At 45.3% G+C, this 15,994-nt stretch overlaps 2 protein-coding genes across 2 annotated transcripts in view; one reads left to right on the top strand and one right to left on the bottom strand.

Annotated features, from left to right (window-relative positions):
• LOC102821630 (receptor-type tyrosine-protein phosphatase T-like) overlaps window positions 1-15,994 on the bottom strand; it is a 1,273,932-nt gene that overhangs the window by 952,988 nt on the left and 304,950 nt on the right. The gene's annotated exons all lie outside the window — the stretch shown is intronic.
• On the top strand, window positions 10,700-11,472 carry LOC102819696 (heat shock 70 kDa protein 1B-like). Its single transcript, XM_006839289.1, has one exon. The coding sequence runs from the start codon at window positions 10,721-10,723 to the stop codon at window positions 11,468-11,470; it is 750 nt and encodes a 249-aa protein (XP_006839352.1). The 5' UTR covers window positions 10,700-10,720; the 3' UTR covers window positions 11,471-11,472.

Here is a 15,994-nt window from a genome sequence, read left to right as displayed (position 1 = left end):
GGTGGTGGTAGTTATATGTCATAAAGTTGTTTCCATCCCATAGTGACCCTTCACGGGGTTTCTGAGGCTGTAAGTCTTTATAGGAGCGGAAAGCCTCATCTTTCTCCCAAGGAACTGCTGGTAGTTTTGAACTGCTGGCCATGAGATTAGCAGCTCGACTTGCAGAAGCTCAGTGCTATGCCTGTGTCATAAAGCTGGCAAGTGGCAGAGCTGGGACACAGATACATGTTACTCTGTAGCTTGCTTTCAGGTTGCAGGGCTATCTACAGGCACTCTCTGCTCACAAAGCACTTGCTATATTCAGAGTGAAGAACCACACTCTGAAATGATCTGATTTACTAGCTCATTTTTCTCCCTTCTCCTCCATTAAAATCCAGATTTGGACACAGTTGAAGTCCTATCCATTTCATTTGGCTCTTAGATACATGCCTATATGTAGAAATTCCTGGGAGCTGGTAGGCATCAGGATGAGGGAACTTAAGAAAGTTTGTAGAAAATGGATTTGACAATCCAGAGAAGCAGCAGCACCCGAGATGGAAGCAGAGATGAGGACATGGAGAGAGAGCAGCTGAAGACTGTAGATTCATGGGAAGACAGGGACTGAGAGCTCGCAACCAGGAGGCCGACTTGCAGAATATGCCCTTTGGTGATTTAAATTATTATATATGCCTGAGTGTTAAAAAAAAAAAAAAGCTAAAATGAATAGAGAGAAATAATGTTAACTGATGGCACATGGAGGGGATTATAATCAATGTAATGAAACAAGGTATATGATTTGTGGAATGTAAAACTGATGATCTGCCCTGTAAACTTTCACTCAATTCACAATAAAAACTAAAAATAAGTAAAAACAAGTGCAAAGCTTTAAAAAGAAAAGAAAATGGATTTGAAAGATAATAGAGCTTTTCCTAAACTTTTTGAAAGCTCTTTGTGCTTGTTTTATTTACCTATTGAACAGGAGGTCTTGGCAGGCACTGGAAACACACAGGCATCTCCATCAATGGACTCAAGCACATCAACAGTCATGAAGACAATGCAAGTCCAGGCAAAAGTGTGTTCTGTTTCCAAGTCGGAAGCTACTCAACGACAACTAACAATGATTTGATGACTGAGGCCACTGTCAAGGTGTCTAAGGAGTTTAAGATGTCTGTAAAAATGGAATGGAAAGATAATGGGATTTTCCCACAAATTTGTTGAAGCCCCCCCCCCCCACTTCTGTGCTAATTGCTTGCTGCCCTCCATCACAGAACACTCCCAGGAAGGTGCTGCTGCTGTATAACGGTCCAGCTCACACACTCACACTCCATTGGCATGGATGAGGCCGGTTGGTGCTGTCCTAGGCACCAGCATGTACCACAGTACTTGCAAGTAAGGAAAAGGGGAGCTGGAGCATGTGGAAGCCAAGGAGGTAGAGGAGAAATGGGGTCTTCTGGGAGAAAACATTTGTACCAGGGAATGCTGACCAGCATGGCATTAAGTGACCTCTTTGTGACCTTGTTAACACATAGGAAAGGGGGCAGGAGAATGTGATGGGGACAGGTCTGGGTGGGCCTGGATGAGGGAACGATGAGGGGGGGTTGGAGGAAGTTGTCTCAGTTCTCTAATGCTGTTATAACACAAGTAAATACCACAGTGAATGGCTTTAACAAACAGAAATGTATTCCCTCACACTTCAGAGGTTACAAGTCCAAATTCATGCTGACTCTAGAAGACTTTTCTTTCTGTTGGCTCTGGGAAAAGGTCCTTGTCTCCTTTTCAGCATCTTTATGCCCTGCATTCCTAGGAGATCTCTATGTAGTCTAGTTTCAATCTTTCCCTAAATCTACGAGCTTCACAGTGCAGGGATCCCAGCTCAAAAGGATGCACTCTAGTCCTCTTTTTCTTCCCTGGTAGTACAGTACGTCACTTCTCTCTCCTTTTATCCTTTTAAGATCAAAGATGCTGCAGGCCACAGTCCTGGGAAACTCCCTTACATCAGATCAAGGCTATGATGGGATTAAAGGGTTTGCAGCCCATCTTTAGTGATAGTTTATCACATCAAGCAGAACATCACCACGCAACTACCACATCACATCACTACCTAATTGCCAAACTGCCAAAAATCATGGCCCAGCCAAGCTGACACACATTTTGAGGGGGACTTAACTCAATCTGTGACACCAAGGAAGCAGAGATACAGAACCAAAGGCAGAAGGAAGCATCAAGAGAAACACGAGATGAACAGACAGACACACAGCAAATAAAACAGCCATGCAGGAAAGAACAGAGAAAGAACAGCAGAGACCCCAAGGAGCCAGAAGGAATGAAAGGAGATGCAAGCAGAGGGCCTTGTCTGTCTGTCCCCCCACCTCTGATGTCACCATTACCATTACCCACTGCCGGAATGGTTAACTATTTCAGGCACTTCCATGCATCATAGTACCAGAACATGAGACTTGATCTCATAGCCTCAAGTTTTCAGACAATACAACTGGCCCAGAGGGGGAAAGGCATTCACCCAAAGCCACACAACCAAGTAGGAGTGCTACAAAGGTATTCTGACACCCCCACAAAATATTCCACATTTCTCACTTAGTAAGCTTCTCCACATTTATCATCTCTCTTGGTCTTCACAATATCCCACGGGGCTGGAACAATCACCATTTTTACTAACAGAATGACCATCCCATCACCGCCAAGAGGAGGAAGCTGACAGTCAGAGGAAGGTTGGGTAGACAAGAAGACTCAAAGGAGTTCTGCTCTTAAATACTTTTCCCGCTGGACCATGTATGCTGATGTTTATTTGAAAATTGGTGCAAGGCACACAAAACCTCACTTGTGAACATTTTGGTTTGGGTTGTCATTTTCAGTGAAAATACACACACACACACAATTCAGCACTTCGTCAATTCCTATGTGTCCAATTTAGTAACACTGGATGACAGCCTTTAAACTATGTCATCTTTCTCCCTTTCTCCACAACATTTTCCAAAGGATTTCACCATCATTACTTAACAAAAGTTCATTGCCCGCTAAGCTTCTCTTCTATCCTTTTGAGTTGCTGATTTTCATTAAGCACATGTAGAGAATTCTTTAGAAGAGTACAATTGCTTATGAATATTTTTAGCAGCTTTATTCATAACTGCAAGGAACTAGAAACAACCAAAATGTCCTTCACTAGGTGAATGGATAAACAAACCCAGGTACATCCATACAATGGAGTATTCTTCAGTGAGGGGAAGAAAGGCACTCTCAAGCTAACACAGGACAAGGGGGAATCAAAAATGTGCACTGCTAAGGGCAAGCCGGTGGTTTGAAAAGCTACATACTGACATTCCGGACAAGGCAAAACTAGAGAGAACTAAGATCAACTAGAAAGCCAGTAAGACCAGTGGTTTGGCAGGGCTCTGGCTGCCAGAGAGGTCCACACCCAGGTAGGTGACAAGGGTGGGGTCATTTGAGAGTGAACTGGGGACCTGCTTCTGAAATGCAGAAGAAAAGGGGAGAGTTGTGCACCTGCCAGAGGGAATGAGTCCACAGCCAGTGGGAGAAGAACCTGGCAAGTGAGGCTGACAGAAGTGAGCTGCACAAACAGCTCCCAAGGCAACTATCTGCTGCCTGACTGCTCTGCCTAAGAGCCTCTGAGGAAAGAGGGGGGAAGGGGAGGAGCCAGGGCAGCATGGCAGGAGGCTGGAGCCCACAAAGAAGGAGAAGGTAAAGCCAGCAAGAACTTCCTGGTGTGATGGCAGAGCACTGGAAAGAGCAGGCATTCCCTCCCCATAGGTCATTTGGGGGCATTTGCATTTCTGTCCTAAATCTTCACAACACTGCTGCACCACAAATAGTGTGTGTGTGTAGAGGATGAAGAAAACTGAAGGAGCAGGTGCTAAGTTCCAACTTTGGATGATACAGAACTGAAGGAAGCTTTGAAGAATGGGAGGTAATTAAGATTGAAAGTTAGCACGAAAAGGAGCCAGCTAAAGCCAAAGGTGAACATAAAGATGTAAGTTCCTAGGAATCGTTGGCAGAAAGCTAGTTCTCAATCAAACATAGGATAATTAGTAGTGACATCTTGGTTATGGACTGAGTTGGGGACTAAGGGAGCTTGTCTGTGATACAGCCCCAGGACACCTGGCACAAATGCTGTTATGTTAATTCACTGTAGGTGAACCCATCAGCTGGATTCTCCAGGGATCCTAAATATGGGTGGGACAGCCCACTGATGACACTGGGGAACAGGAGCTAATCAGAAGTCCGAAATTCATAAGGAAGACTGACAAAGGTGATAGTTTGGGGAGGGATATAAGAAAGTTGGGGCACTGTCGGATAATGCACTGGATTATAAGGGCCTTTGCATGACAAGTTCAGCAGTTCAAACTTACTAGCCGCTCCTCAGAAACCAGGGTCACTATGAGTTGGTACTGACTTGATGGCACTTAACAACCACAACGTAAGAATAGGAGTCCTAGGTACAGGGCATCCATGCCAGCAAGCTTCTGAGAATGGACAGAACCTAGTTCCCTTCACCTCTGGTATCACAGAAATCCAGGAGTCAAGTCAACGGAGCCTGTGGCAAAGGTGTGCAGAGAGAACTGAAAGTGTCACCCTTATGCCTAGGCTACAAGCTTTGTTGGTCTTTTGACAGACTGTATTGGTCTAACTATGGAAAGAAAGATGAAGGAAGGTAAATGGTCAGCTCAGGGACCCCCAAGGGAAAGTCACAGGGGCGAATGTGCCTGTGGCAGCAACACCATCACAGTAGATCCTGATGGGGGTGAGTTCAGGCCCCCTGAGCTGTAAGAATCAACTCCCTCCCCTTGCTTTGAGCCCAGGCTTGGCAAGCTCTTCTGATGACTCTTGGCCTTCCACAAAATGCCAGTGAGAACTGAGGTGCTGTCCTGCTGCCATGGAGGCCTGGCTACCACACAGGGATCAGGTTTCTAAATAATGCAGACTGAAAGGGTCAGGGCTCTGACCACCACAGGCATCATTCCACTAGCCGCACCCCTAGTAACATTAGTGCTGCCCTTGTAGGTTGGACAAGTCATGGTTGGTTCACCTAGTGCTCACTCACATCAAAGTCCAATGAGGTGACTGGAAGGGGAGGGGTAGTACTCAGCTCCACACAGTCAATCAGGAACCTAGACTTCACGCTGGAAATGTTGAGAGATTAGATGTGGGAGATCAGAAAAGCAAACTGCAGAGCACATCTTGCCACTGATGAGCTCAAGCTAGAGGCTTTCCCTCCCCAGATGATCAGCTGCTCTGCTTGTAACTGCTGGCTGGCTCCCACCAGGGCCCTTTTCACCAGGAAGGAATGTTCACCATTTACCTGGATGTAAGTGAGCAGCATCTGCCTCTAGCCACACATATCAAGCAGCGGACCTGCTACTCTGATGAATAACAGAGGGCTGCCACACAGTTCACTTTCAAGAGAAAGGACCATACCCTAGCCCCCTTTTCTACCATGGTCCCAGAAAAGTATGAAAAAGAAAGATCATAGGATAAAACAACAAACAACAACCATTTAAAAGCAGGAAATGGATCCCCACCTGGCCCCTGGATTCTGTAAAGCTGCCTCACTTGTTTTACATAGGCTTTTAGGAAAAAATCTGTTGGAAAGGGCGGAATTAAGTTTGAACCCTACAAATAGGACATACTGGTGTAGCACTGTGGGTTAATGCACCAGACTGCAAAGCCGTTTGAACTGCAAGGTTGGTGGTTCAAGCTCACCAGCTGCTCCTCGGAAACCCTCTCCAGGGTCACTATGGGTCAGAACCGATTCAGTGGTACTTGACAACAACAATAGGATATAATTCTCTCTTTTGACATATAAAGGAGTCCCGGTGGGGCTGCAGGGTAAGACAAGCTGTGAACTGCAAGGGCGGCAGTTCTCAGCCACCAGCCTCTGTGTGAGCTAGAATGAGTAGCTCCTTGGCATAGGCCGAGAGTATCAGGATGAGGCTATATTCTCTCATCAAGAGTCACTGTCTCTGACATCCATTCTATGGTTACTATGTGTCCTGGTGGGACGGTGAAGGAGGAGCAGTGCACTACAAGGTCAGTTTAAACACAAGGTGGTGGTTCAAACCCACTAGCCACTCCTTGGAAATCCTATACAGGGTCTCTATGAGTCAGAGCCAACCAACGGCACTTAACAACACTGTGCGTCAGAACCAACCTGAAGGCAGTGGTTTTCGTTTTTGGTTTGGTTTCACATATAGGGAAGTTGAGGCCCAGGAAATGGTCACTCAAGTCTAATTACAGGTGAAACCTCCACTGTAAACTGGGATTCTGAATTCCCTGGATCAGGATGGCACGACATCCTTGGCAGGACCATGTGCATTGTATTTTAAAACAATACAATGGGGTGGGCCTTTGATTACTCCCCCTGGCTGCCATCCCAACCGCTGAGACATTACTCTGCCTCCGGGTAATTGTCTTCATTAGAGTCATTGCTTTTCAGGTGGAAATGGCTTTCCTCCAAGCTCTGCTCTGGAGGTCGTGGTTGTTAAGTGCCATAGAGTTGCTTCTGACTCATAGGGACCCTGTATAGGGTTTCTAAGGAGTGGCTGGTGGATTTGAAATGCCAACAGTCCAGTTCAAACTGACCTTGATGTTCAGCGCATTAACCCACAGTGCTTCACCAGGACTGGGTTGCATTGGTATGCGAACTGCCTTGGGCTGACCAGGTGGCCTTCTGGTGAGTCCTGGACAACTCCTTTGATCAGCCCATTGTTCAGACTGCCCAACTGTAAGCCTCAACTCAAGTACCAGAACCTCAAGTACCAGAAAGGCCCTCACCTCTGGCTGGTGTCCTAAGCATGACATCAGGTCCTGGGTGACAGTGGCACCACCAGTACTTGGACTCCTAAAACAAGAGCCACCATTCTGGAGCCAGACTACCTGAGCTTCTGTAGTGCCTGAGTCTCAGCCAGGTCATCTCCAAACCTGTCTCAATCCCAACACACACATCTTCTGCCCTCCTGAATTGTTCTAGAACTAGCACACTCTGCACTCAGGAATAATGCGGGGAAGGTACACTTTATAAAAGCAAGACAGCAAAACGGAGAATCACTCAGCTTTCTGGATACACAGAATCCGGATCTTTAACCTTTTTATCAGTGGGAGTAGAAAACCAGAACATTCCCATCTGTTTGCAGGTAGGCTAGGTAGCTTTGGTTCACAAGGTTAAGCCTGGGATATTGTTAATAGCTTTTCTAGATCCAACTTGTACTAATTAGGATAATACTAGCTACTGTAACAAGTAAACCCCAAGGCATAGTAGCTTAGCACAATAATAGTTTGTTATTGCTTAAATAATACGACTGCTTAGCAGATGGTTTTCCTCTTCAAGGTTATTCAGGGATCCAGGTTTATTCACTCATTTGTCACTTTCAGTTGTTGTTGGGATGGTGGTGTACCATTGAGTCACTTCATGGTGACTTGACAGGACAGAGTAGAATTGTTCCCCAAGGTTTCCTAGGCTGTTATCGAGTCCTGAGATATGGGTCATAGGACAAGCAAGGGAGTTCTAAACACAAGGTCAGTGGCTCAAACTCACCAGCGGCTCCTTAGAAATACTTACAGGGTCGCTATGAGTCCTGGTGTGGTGCTGTGGGTTAATGCATCAGACTGCAAAGCCATTTGAACTGCAAGGTTGGTAGTTCAAGCTAATCAGCTGCTCCTTGGAAACCCTACACAGGGTCGCTATGGGTCAGAACCGACTTGATGGCACTCAACAACCATCTTTACAGAGAAGAGTGACAAGTCTTTCTCTTGTACAGCCAGTGGGTGGGTTCTACCTGCTGAGCTTTATCTTAGCAGCCAAGCACTGAACTATTCCAACAAAAGGGCTTCTGTGCCACCTCCTAAAACCAAAAAACCAAACACACTGGCATTGAGTGAATTTCAGCTCATAGTAACCCCATATCATAAATGTTTCAGAGACTGTAAATCTTTGGCAGCAACAGACAGCCTCATCTTTCTCCTGAGGAACAGTGGCATGTGAGTTTGAACCACCCAACCTGAGGTTAGCAGCCTACTCCACAGCATGTCCAGAGCTTATTTTGCCACCTTCTGGGGGATTGGAGTCCTGGTATAGCACTGTGTGAGAAATTCTGTACTGCCAACCCCAAGACTGGTGGCTCAAACCCATCACAGTCGCTCCTTGGAACCCCTATATTGGATCACTATTAGTCAGAACCAACTGCATTGTACTTTACAGAGACTAGGTGTTTGCAGTTAGCTGGCCAAATAGGGAATGTGGGCAATGACTAGTGACTTCTTAAAAATGTCAGCTTACAATGAATGTAAGGCATTTCTGCTCACATTTCTTTGACTAGAAAGAATCCCAGGACCTTACAGAGAACAAGGCAGACTGGGAAATGTAGTCCTATGTTAGGCAGCTGCTTCTGAGTCAACTCTACCTAAACAGCAAGAAAGGTACAAGTGTTTGTGGATAACAGACTCCAATCAGTTTAAAAGGTTCTTACAGACACTGGCACTGGGCAACTGGTCTATATACTTTCAATGGCTCTCCATGAGCCCTTTGGTGGTGCAGTGGTTAAGCTCTGGACTGTTAACTGAGCGGTCAATGGTTTGAACCCACCAACCACTCCATCAGAATAAGATGTGACAATCTGCTTATGTAAAGAATTACAGCCCTGGAAACCCAATGGGGCACTTCTTCCTGCCCTGAAAAGTCACTGATAGGTGGAATCCACTTGACTGCACTGGGTTTGGTTTAGGCTGCATCTCCATGGTGACAGGATAAGCCCAGGATCACAAATCAAAGTAAACCAGAGGTTAAATATCAATTTTCCAAATGGGAGGCTGGAGCCAAATCACTTCTCTATAGCTACATTTTCTTCCTCTCACATCACATGCCTCTCCTGCGAAAGAGTCACATGATCAGAGATGCATGGTAGAGCATCAGAGATAGGAAAGTCTCTTCATGCAGAGGTCCTGGCTGAAGGGTTCTCAACCTTGGCATTTGGATAATTCTTTGCTGTGGGGGACTGTCCTATTCATGGTAGAATGTTTAGTAACATCCCTAATCTCTACTCTCTAGATACCAGTAGTCTCCTCCCAAATTGTGACCATCAAAAGTGACTCCAGACATTAGCTGATGTCCCCCATTACCACTACCACCAGGTGGGGTAAGCGAAAATCACCCTCAGCTGAAAACCACTGGTCCTATGACTGAAGTGTTTGGGATGAGATGGCGCTCAGGTAAGGACACACAGCCATTGGAATAGAGTCTCCCAACACTGAAGTCCAAGTTTAAGTGAATTTAACTAAGACCAGGTCTCAGGTCATCAGAAATATTCTTTGTACAAGGGAGCTTCAAAAAGTTCATAGAAAATTTACATTATCTTTTAATTCCATTTTTCCATGAACTTTTCATAGTACCTAGTATCATGGAATAAAGGTTTATGGAACATCAGCATTAAGAGTGTCAGAATGTCATCTCATTTGCAGTAGGAAGTTGACAGGCTAAGGATTCTGTAACTCTGGTTTGGCTGGATAATAAGGTTTCAACATTCTCATCTGAAAAATGGGACCACAATGTGGATTAAATGCACTAACATGGAAAGAATTAATGGCATGCCTTACATGCATTAACAGGTTCACAGGTATTAGTGGACAGCTCATTTCGTACCCCAAATCATTCTTTCATTTGAGCACAGGAGGGTAATGTTCTATGGGAATGAGGATTTAATGCAATTGCCATTTGATTTAATTTCCAAATGCGTTAAAAGTGTTCATGCAACACATCAGTATGCAGCTGATGAAGCAGTCAAAATAAGTCAAGAAAACCAATACTTGTCAGGTTTTATTTATACACATTTGCACTTAAAAAAAAAGAAAATAAGCTGGTCTATGTGCCCATATACAATACAATATACATAGATCTCTCCCAGCTCCACTCCCCCACCCCACACACATATGTTCAAGTGCAGTTTCCCACTTTCCTCCCATCTGTCAGTTTTCTCTGCCCATGAAAAGCTAGCGGTAATGTTACCCAAGAGTGAGGGAGTGAGGGCTAAGGTTGGGCAGCTGGCAAATGTGGCAATGACGGAGATTGATGAAGACAAGATGAAACATAAGGACAGCACTTTGTTTACAAAAGGTTTCCACATCCTTGATCCCTGTCCTCAAGCCCCAGGGAATTGGATTCTTCTAGCATAGTGGTTACGAATCGGGCAGCAAACCACAAGGTCAGCAGTTCGAAACTACCAGCTGTTCCGTGGGAGAAAGATGAGGTTTTCTGCTCCCGTAAAGATTTATAGCCTCAGAAACCCTGTACAGGGTCGCTATGAGTCGGAACCGACTCCATGGCACATAACCACCAACCACCATTGTACAGTAGAAGGATCTCTGGTAGCATAGTGGTTATGAGACTCAGGCTGCTAACGTCAAGGCCAGCAGTTCAAAACTACCAGCTGTTACATAGGAGAAAGATGAGGCTTTTTGCTCCTGTAAAGACTTACAGCCTTGAAACCCTGTACAGAGTCTCTATAGGTGAGAACCAACTCCATGGCACCCAACAGCAATTGTATAATTACAAAGTCATGGAATGACGTCCATAATTCACACAGGTGGTGGTCGCATCATTGGTGGTTGTTGAGTCAGTTTCAATTCATGGTGCCCTGTGTGTTAACAGAATAAATCATTGCCTAGTTCTCAAGTCTGTTCAAATCCCTGTTCTCAAGTCTGAGAACGTGCAGGACTGCTGATGCTGGAGGTGGCTCTCCTGTCACTGGGGCTGGAGACAGCGGGGGACTTGATGACTGTCCTGATCAAGCACAACTCCACCATCCCCACCAAGCAGACGCAGATCTTCACCACCTACAGGGACAACCAGCCCGGGGTGCTGATCCAGGTGTACGAAGGTAAGAGGGCCATGACCCAGGACAATAACCTGCTGGGTCGCTTCAAGCTGAGTGACATCCCTCCTGCCCCCAGGGGCATGCCCCAGATCGAGGTGACCTTTGACATCGACGCCAATGGCATCCTGAATGTCATGGCCACCAACAAGTGTACAGGCAAAGCCAACAAGATCACCATCACCAATGACAAGGACTGCCTGAGCAAGGAGGAGATCGAGTGCATGGTGCAAGAGGCTGAGAAGTACAAAACCAAGGACAAGGTGCAGCGTGAGAGGGTGCCTGACAAGAACGCCCTGGAGTCTTATGCCTTCAACATGAGGAGCACTGTGGAGGAGGAGGGGTTCAAAGGCAAGTTCAGTGAGGCAGACAAGAAGAAGGTGCTACACAAATGCCAGGAGGTGATCTCCTCGCTAGATATCAACACACTGGCCAACAAGGATGAGTTTGGGCACAAGAGGAAGGAGCTGAAGCAGGTGTGTAACCCCATCATTAGCGGACTGTACCAGGGGGCATGTGGCCCTGGGGCTGGTGGCTTTGGGGCTCAGGCTCTCCATGGTGCCTCTGCATCTGGCCCTACCATTGAGGAAGTGGATTAAGGGCTCCTCTTGGCTTCCCGATGTTCTTCTCTGAAATTGATGGGACTCAAAGGACCTTGCATTGCCCTATATTTTTTATACTGTTGACTTCTATTTTGTTTCATGCTTTACTAAAGCTGTAATCTGATGGTGACTTGCTGTCTTTTAAAAAAAATGTTTCTGTGGAAAAAAAAAACAAAAAACATCCCGGTAACTATTGGTATGGTTGAATCAACTCTTGTAGCTGGTTTGTACTTGAAATGCCTTTCAATGGAGGGAGCTCATCTCTCAGTACCATGTCCAAAAATATTCTGATGTGCTCGACATGGTTTTTACTTGCTAAATTTTAGAACTAGTAGATCACCAGGCCTTTATTCCTCATCTTAGTCTTTCTTCTATGGTCTCCTTTATTCACTGTCCAACTTCCACATGCATAAGAGGTTATTGAATTGATGCACTTAAATTATGGTGTTGGAGGAGAATATTAAAAGTACCATGGACTGCCAAAAGAACAAATCAGTCTGTGTTGAAATAAGTACAGCCAGAATGCTCCTTGGAAGTCAGGATGGCCAAACTTTGTGTCTCATATTTCAGACATATTATCAGAAGGGACTAGTCCCTGGAGAAAGATATCATGTTTGGTAAAGTGGAGGGTCGGAGAAAAAAAGCAATACCACCAATGAGATGGATTGGTACAGTGGCAGTAGTGATGGACTCAAACATAGCAACAATTGTGAGGGCGGCATAGGATTGGGCAGTGTTTCATTGTGTTGTGTGCAGGGGCACTATGAGTTGGTACCAACTTGATGGCACTTAGCAACAATAATCTTAGTCTAGAAGTTGTGCTGAACCTCACCTCCATAGCTGACCCTGCTGGTATTTGAAGTACTAGTAGCATAGATTCAAGTATCATAGCAATCAGTAAACCACCACAGTATGGCAAACTGACGGGTGGTAGAGTCACAGAAGGAATACAGAGCAAACTCTGAACCGGAACCCATGTCCCCTGGTTTCAAATCTACGTGGTCATGCTTAAAACACAAACCTGAAGCAACTCACTGACAGAAGTCAGGACCAAAGACACAAAAAAGAACTGGAGCATCAGGATGCTTTCGAAGTTTCTGCAGCAAAGATTAGGATTCTGAAGTTCCTCAACTCTGAAAAAGAATCTTCCAGGAAAACCTAGGTCAGGAACTCAGGAGAGGTGGACCAAGGCTGACATTCAAACATACTAAACTTGCAGAGTTAGGTTATACTACAGTACTCAAGCCTCAGGAGGCATATGTGGGGCCCACCGTGAGGTGAGCTGTCCCTTGACAGGTGTTTCAGAAGATCCAGATGTTTGAAAAAAGCAGCCATTCAAGTGACCACATGGGTGGCTGCCTTAATGAGTGCTGCTTTAACAGGCTGACTGAGGCAAAGGAAGGTCACCAGAGAAACACAAAGAATTACAAGGCTGAGAGGTTCCGTCATGAAGAAGGAAACATGTTTTTCAACCACTGTTAAAGGAAAAGATTAAAAGACATCCATAAAGGAACCAGAACTTGGCTCAGGGTGGGAGGAAAACTTGGAGCCCAAATGATAATACACACCTTGAAGGTCTTCAGCTACTGTGCTTACGCAACTTGGAAACTATCTGTTGGGTGTAGCAAACTCTCAACTACATTGTATTTAGATGCTGTGATAGTTAAGGTTTTATGTCAACTTGAATGAGTCATGATGTTCAGTGATTTGGCAGATGTGGCTATCATCCCCTAGGATGAGATTTGATGCAGTGAACCAATGAAAGAATAAAGGAAGGAATCTCCCTGAATCTCCCCAATCGTGTGGCATCTTACAGGAGATAAAAGGCTACAGACTTGAGCAGAGAGTGAGAGCTACCTACTAATAGCAAGACTGAAGGGAGCAGAGTGCATCCTTTAGACCTAGAGTCGCCGCATTGTGTGAAGCTCCTAGATCCAGGAGAAGACTGATGCCAACACTGATGCCAAGGGATCTCCAAGGAATACTGGGCCTACAGATGGTAGAGCCAGCTCTCTGAATTTGGACTTTTAGCTTCCTAACGTGGTGAGAATAAATGTCTGGTTGTGAAAGCCATCCATTTGTGGTCTGTTATAGCAGCACACCTGGTGTGGTGCTGTGGGTTAATGCACCAGACTGCAAAGCCATTTGAACTGCAAGGTCGGCAGTTCAAACTCACCAGTTGCTCCTTGGAAACCCTATATAGGGTTGCTATGGTTCGGAACCAACTCGACAGCACATAACAACAACAATAGCAGCACTAGAGAACTAAGATGCTGTCAAGTTGGTCCCAACTCTCGGAGTACAACAGAAGAAAACACTGCCTAGTCCTGCACCATGCTCACAATCACTGCTATGTTTGAACCCATGGTTACAGCCAATTTGCCAATCTAGCATACTGAGGATCATCCTCATTTCATTAACCTCCTATTTTACCAAACATAATGTCCTCCTACAGGGCCTGGTCCCTCCTGATAACAAGTCCAAAGTAAGTGACAAAGTTCTGCCATCTTTCCTTGCTTCCAAGAAACATTCTGGCTAGACTTATTCCAAGATGCATCTGTTCATTATTCTGGCAGTCCATGGTATATTCAAGATTCTTCCCCAACACAATAATTCCTTAGCACCTTCTATCTAACAGGTATTTTCCCAGGTGTTGTGGATCCAACAGGAAACAAGACTATCAAAGCCACTGCCTTCACAAACTTTAGTTCAGTGTGCAAGACAGAGAGCAAACAAACATATGTAAACCACTATGTCAGATAGTAATAGAGCTAGGAGGAAACCAAAGCCCAGCACAAAGATACAGAGATTCAAGGCTACGCGTATTAGTGGGTGGTGATTATGTGGTGGTTATGTGCCATGGAGTCGGTTCTGACTCATAGCTAACAATGGGTGCTTTTTTTTTTTTAATGTTTTATGGTGAACTATGTGATAGTTTACATGGGAGAACATTAGCTTTACATTCATCCTATCGTACATCGTTCAAAGGGTATATCTTACAAGCCTGCCCCCCAGTTGTCAGCACACAGCCCCTCTACCTCTCTGGGTCTAAAGTCCCCAGCTGCTCCATCTCTCCACATCATCATCTCTGCCTCCATTTCTGGTGTTACTGTTTCTATGGGTAGGGTCCCACTCTCCGCTCTTCTCCATTGATGGTCCCAGGGATACCTGCTCCTAGACTGCAAAGTTAATCTCTCTCCTCCTTGCTACAAAATGTCTACCCTTACATTTCCAACCCTCACAATCACTCCTGATAGCAATTATTCACTATTGTATCACAAGAGACCTATCTGCATTTCATTTCATCAGCCCTGCCTAGACAGACTGGATACTACTCAGTGGAGATTCTATCTTCCTCCACGTCCTCTGGATCTAGATTCCTTCTCAAAAGCTTGTAAGCCAGTCACTTCTTGCGTTTGAAGCCCACCCCCTCTCCCCATTTTGGGTATCCAATGTCCAAGTTATCCATCCCTGTCTACTCTGTGTATGGAGGGGGTGGGAATGGTATTCGCTGTGAAGATTTGTTCCCTCTTTTGAGCTACTGCATCCATAGGTGTAGGTCCAGTTCATCAAATTGTATTAGATTACTCTTTTTTTCCCCTCTTCTTTCTTCTAGTTGAGCTCTGATCATCCAGTCATTGAAGTTAGGTCAAGAGGGTATAATCTGCAAGTGTTTGAGTGTTCTTATGCATATGCCCTCTCTTCTATCAGCTGGATGCTTCACTCTCCAATCTAGTCCTCTGTGGCTATGTTACTGACTCTGGGCCCAAGAATCCCCAGGTCTTGTCCCACTGCTGGCCAACCAGGTCTCCACCTGGTTCACAGAAGTCTACTTCAGGTTGTCGGGCTTAGCTCGCAGATTCACTGCTGTTTTTCCCTCACTTCCCCTTATCAGTGACGAATGTGGTCACCAATCAGAGCATGTATTCCCATTAGACTCTTAGTCTTGGAAGGGGGTTTGCTCTGAGGGGACCTGACCACTTGCTTTGATGTCTCCTGGGCAAGCAACTTGCTTGTTCTTATAGTAATCAGTCGGTCTGCCTTTATTGTTTTGTATTTTTTTCTGTTGGTCTTTCTTTTAAGATGTATCTTTTCTTCTAGCCACTCTAGGCTGGTCTGCTTGTCCTTTCAAGTGGAAATTTCCCACCTCTGAAGATTCTGGGTGCTGTTCAGGATTCCGCCTATGGTCTTATGTAATGCAGAGACTCCACAGGAAGCCTTCACTGGGCACCTTGTAGCCCCATTTTAGATATTCCAATCAGTTATAGGCAGAAGACGGACTTACAAGCTTTCTATGGTAATATTTCTGGCTATTCCTTTCTCTCCTCCTCCAGTGTCTATTTTATAATGGTATGCCAGGGAAACCAAGATTCAAAAGATAGCCAAGCATCTTAACATTATTTCTCTCCTTTTCCCAATTCCAACTATGTCTCAATCCCTGTATCCAAGAGCCCTGTTGTTCCAAGATTGTGCATACATCATTATTTACCTCTGTCCCACTTAGCCCATGCAAACCTGCCT

This window comes from Chrysochloris asiatica, unplaced genomic scaffold (assembly GCF_000296735.1).
Source record: "Chrysochloris asiatica unplaced genomic scaffold, ChrAsi1.0 scaffold00023, whole genome shotgun sequence".
NCBI classification, from domain to species: domain Eukaryota; kingdom Metazoa; phylum Chordata; class Mammalia; order Afrosoricida; family Chrysochloridae; genus Chrysochloris; species Chrysochloris asiatica.
Note: the sequence above shows the minus strand (reverse complement) of the source record. Positions and strands in the feature narration are given on the sequence as shown.

Coding starts and splice junctions, on each gene's coding strand:
- LOC102819696 (XM_006839289.1), top strand. CDS start 10,721: ATGCTGGAGGTGGCTCTCCTGTCACTGGGGCTGGAGACAGCGGGGGAC.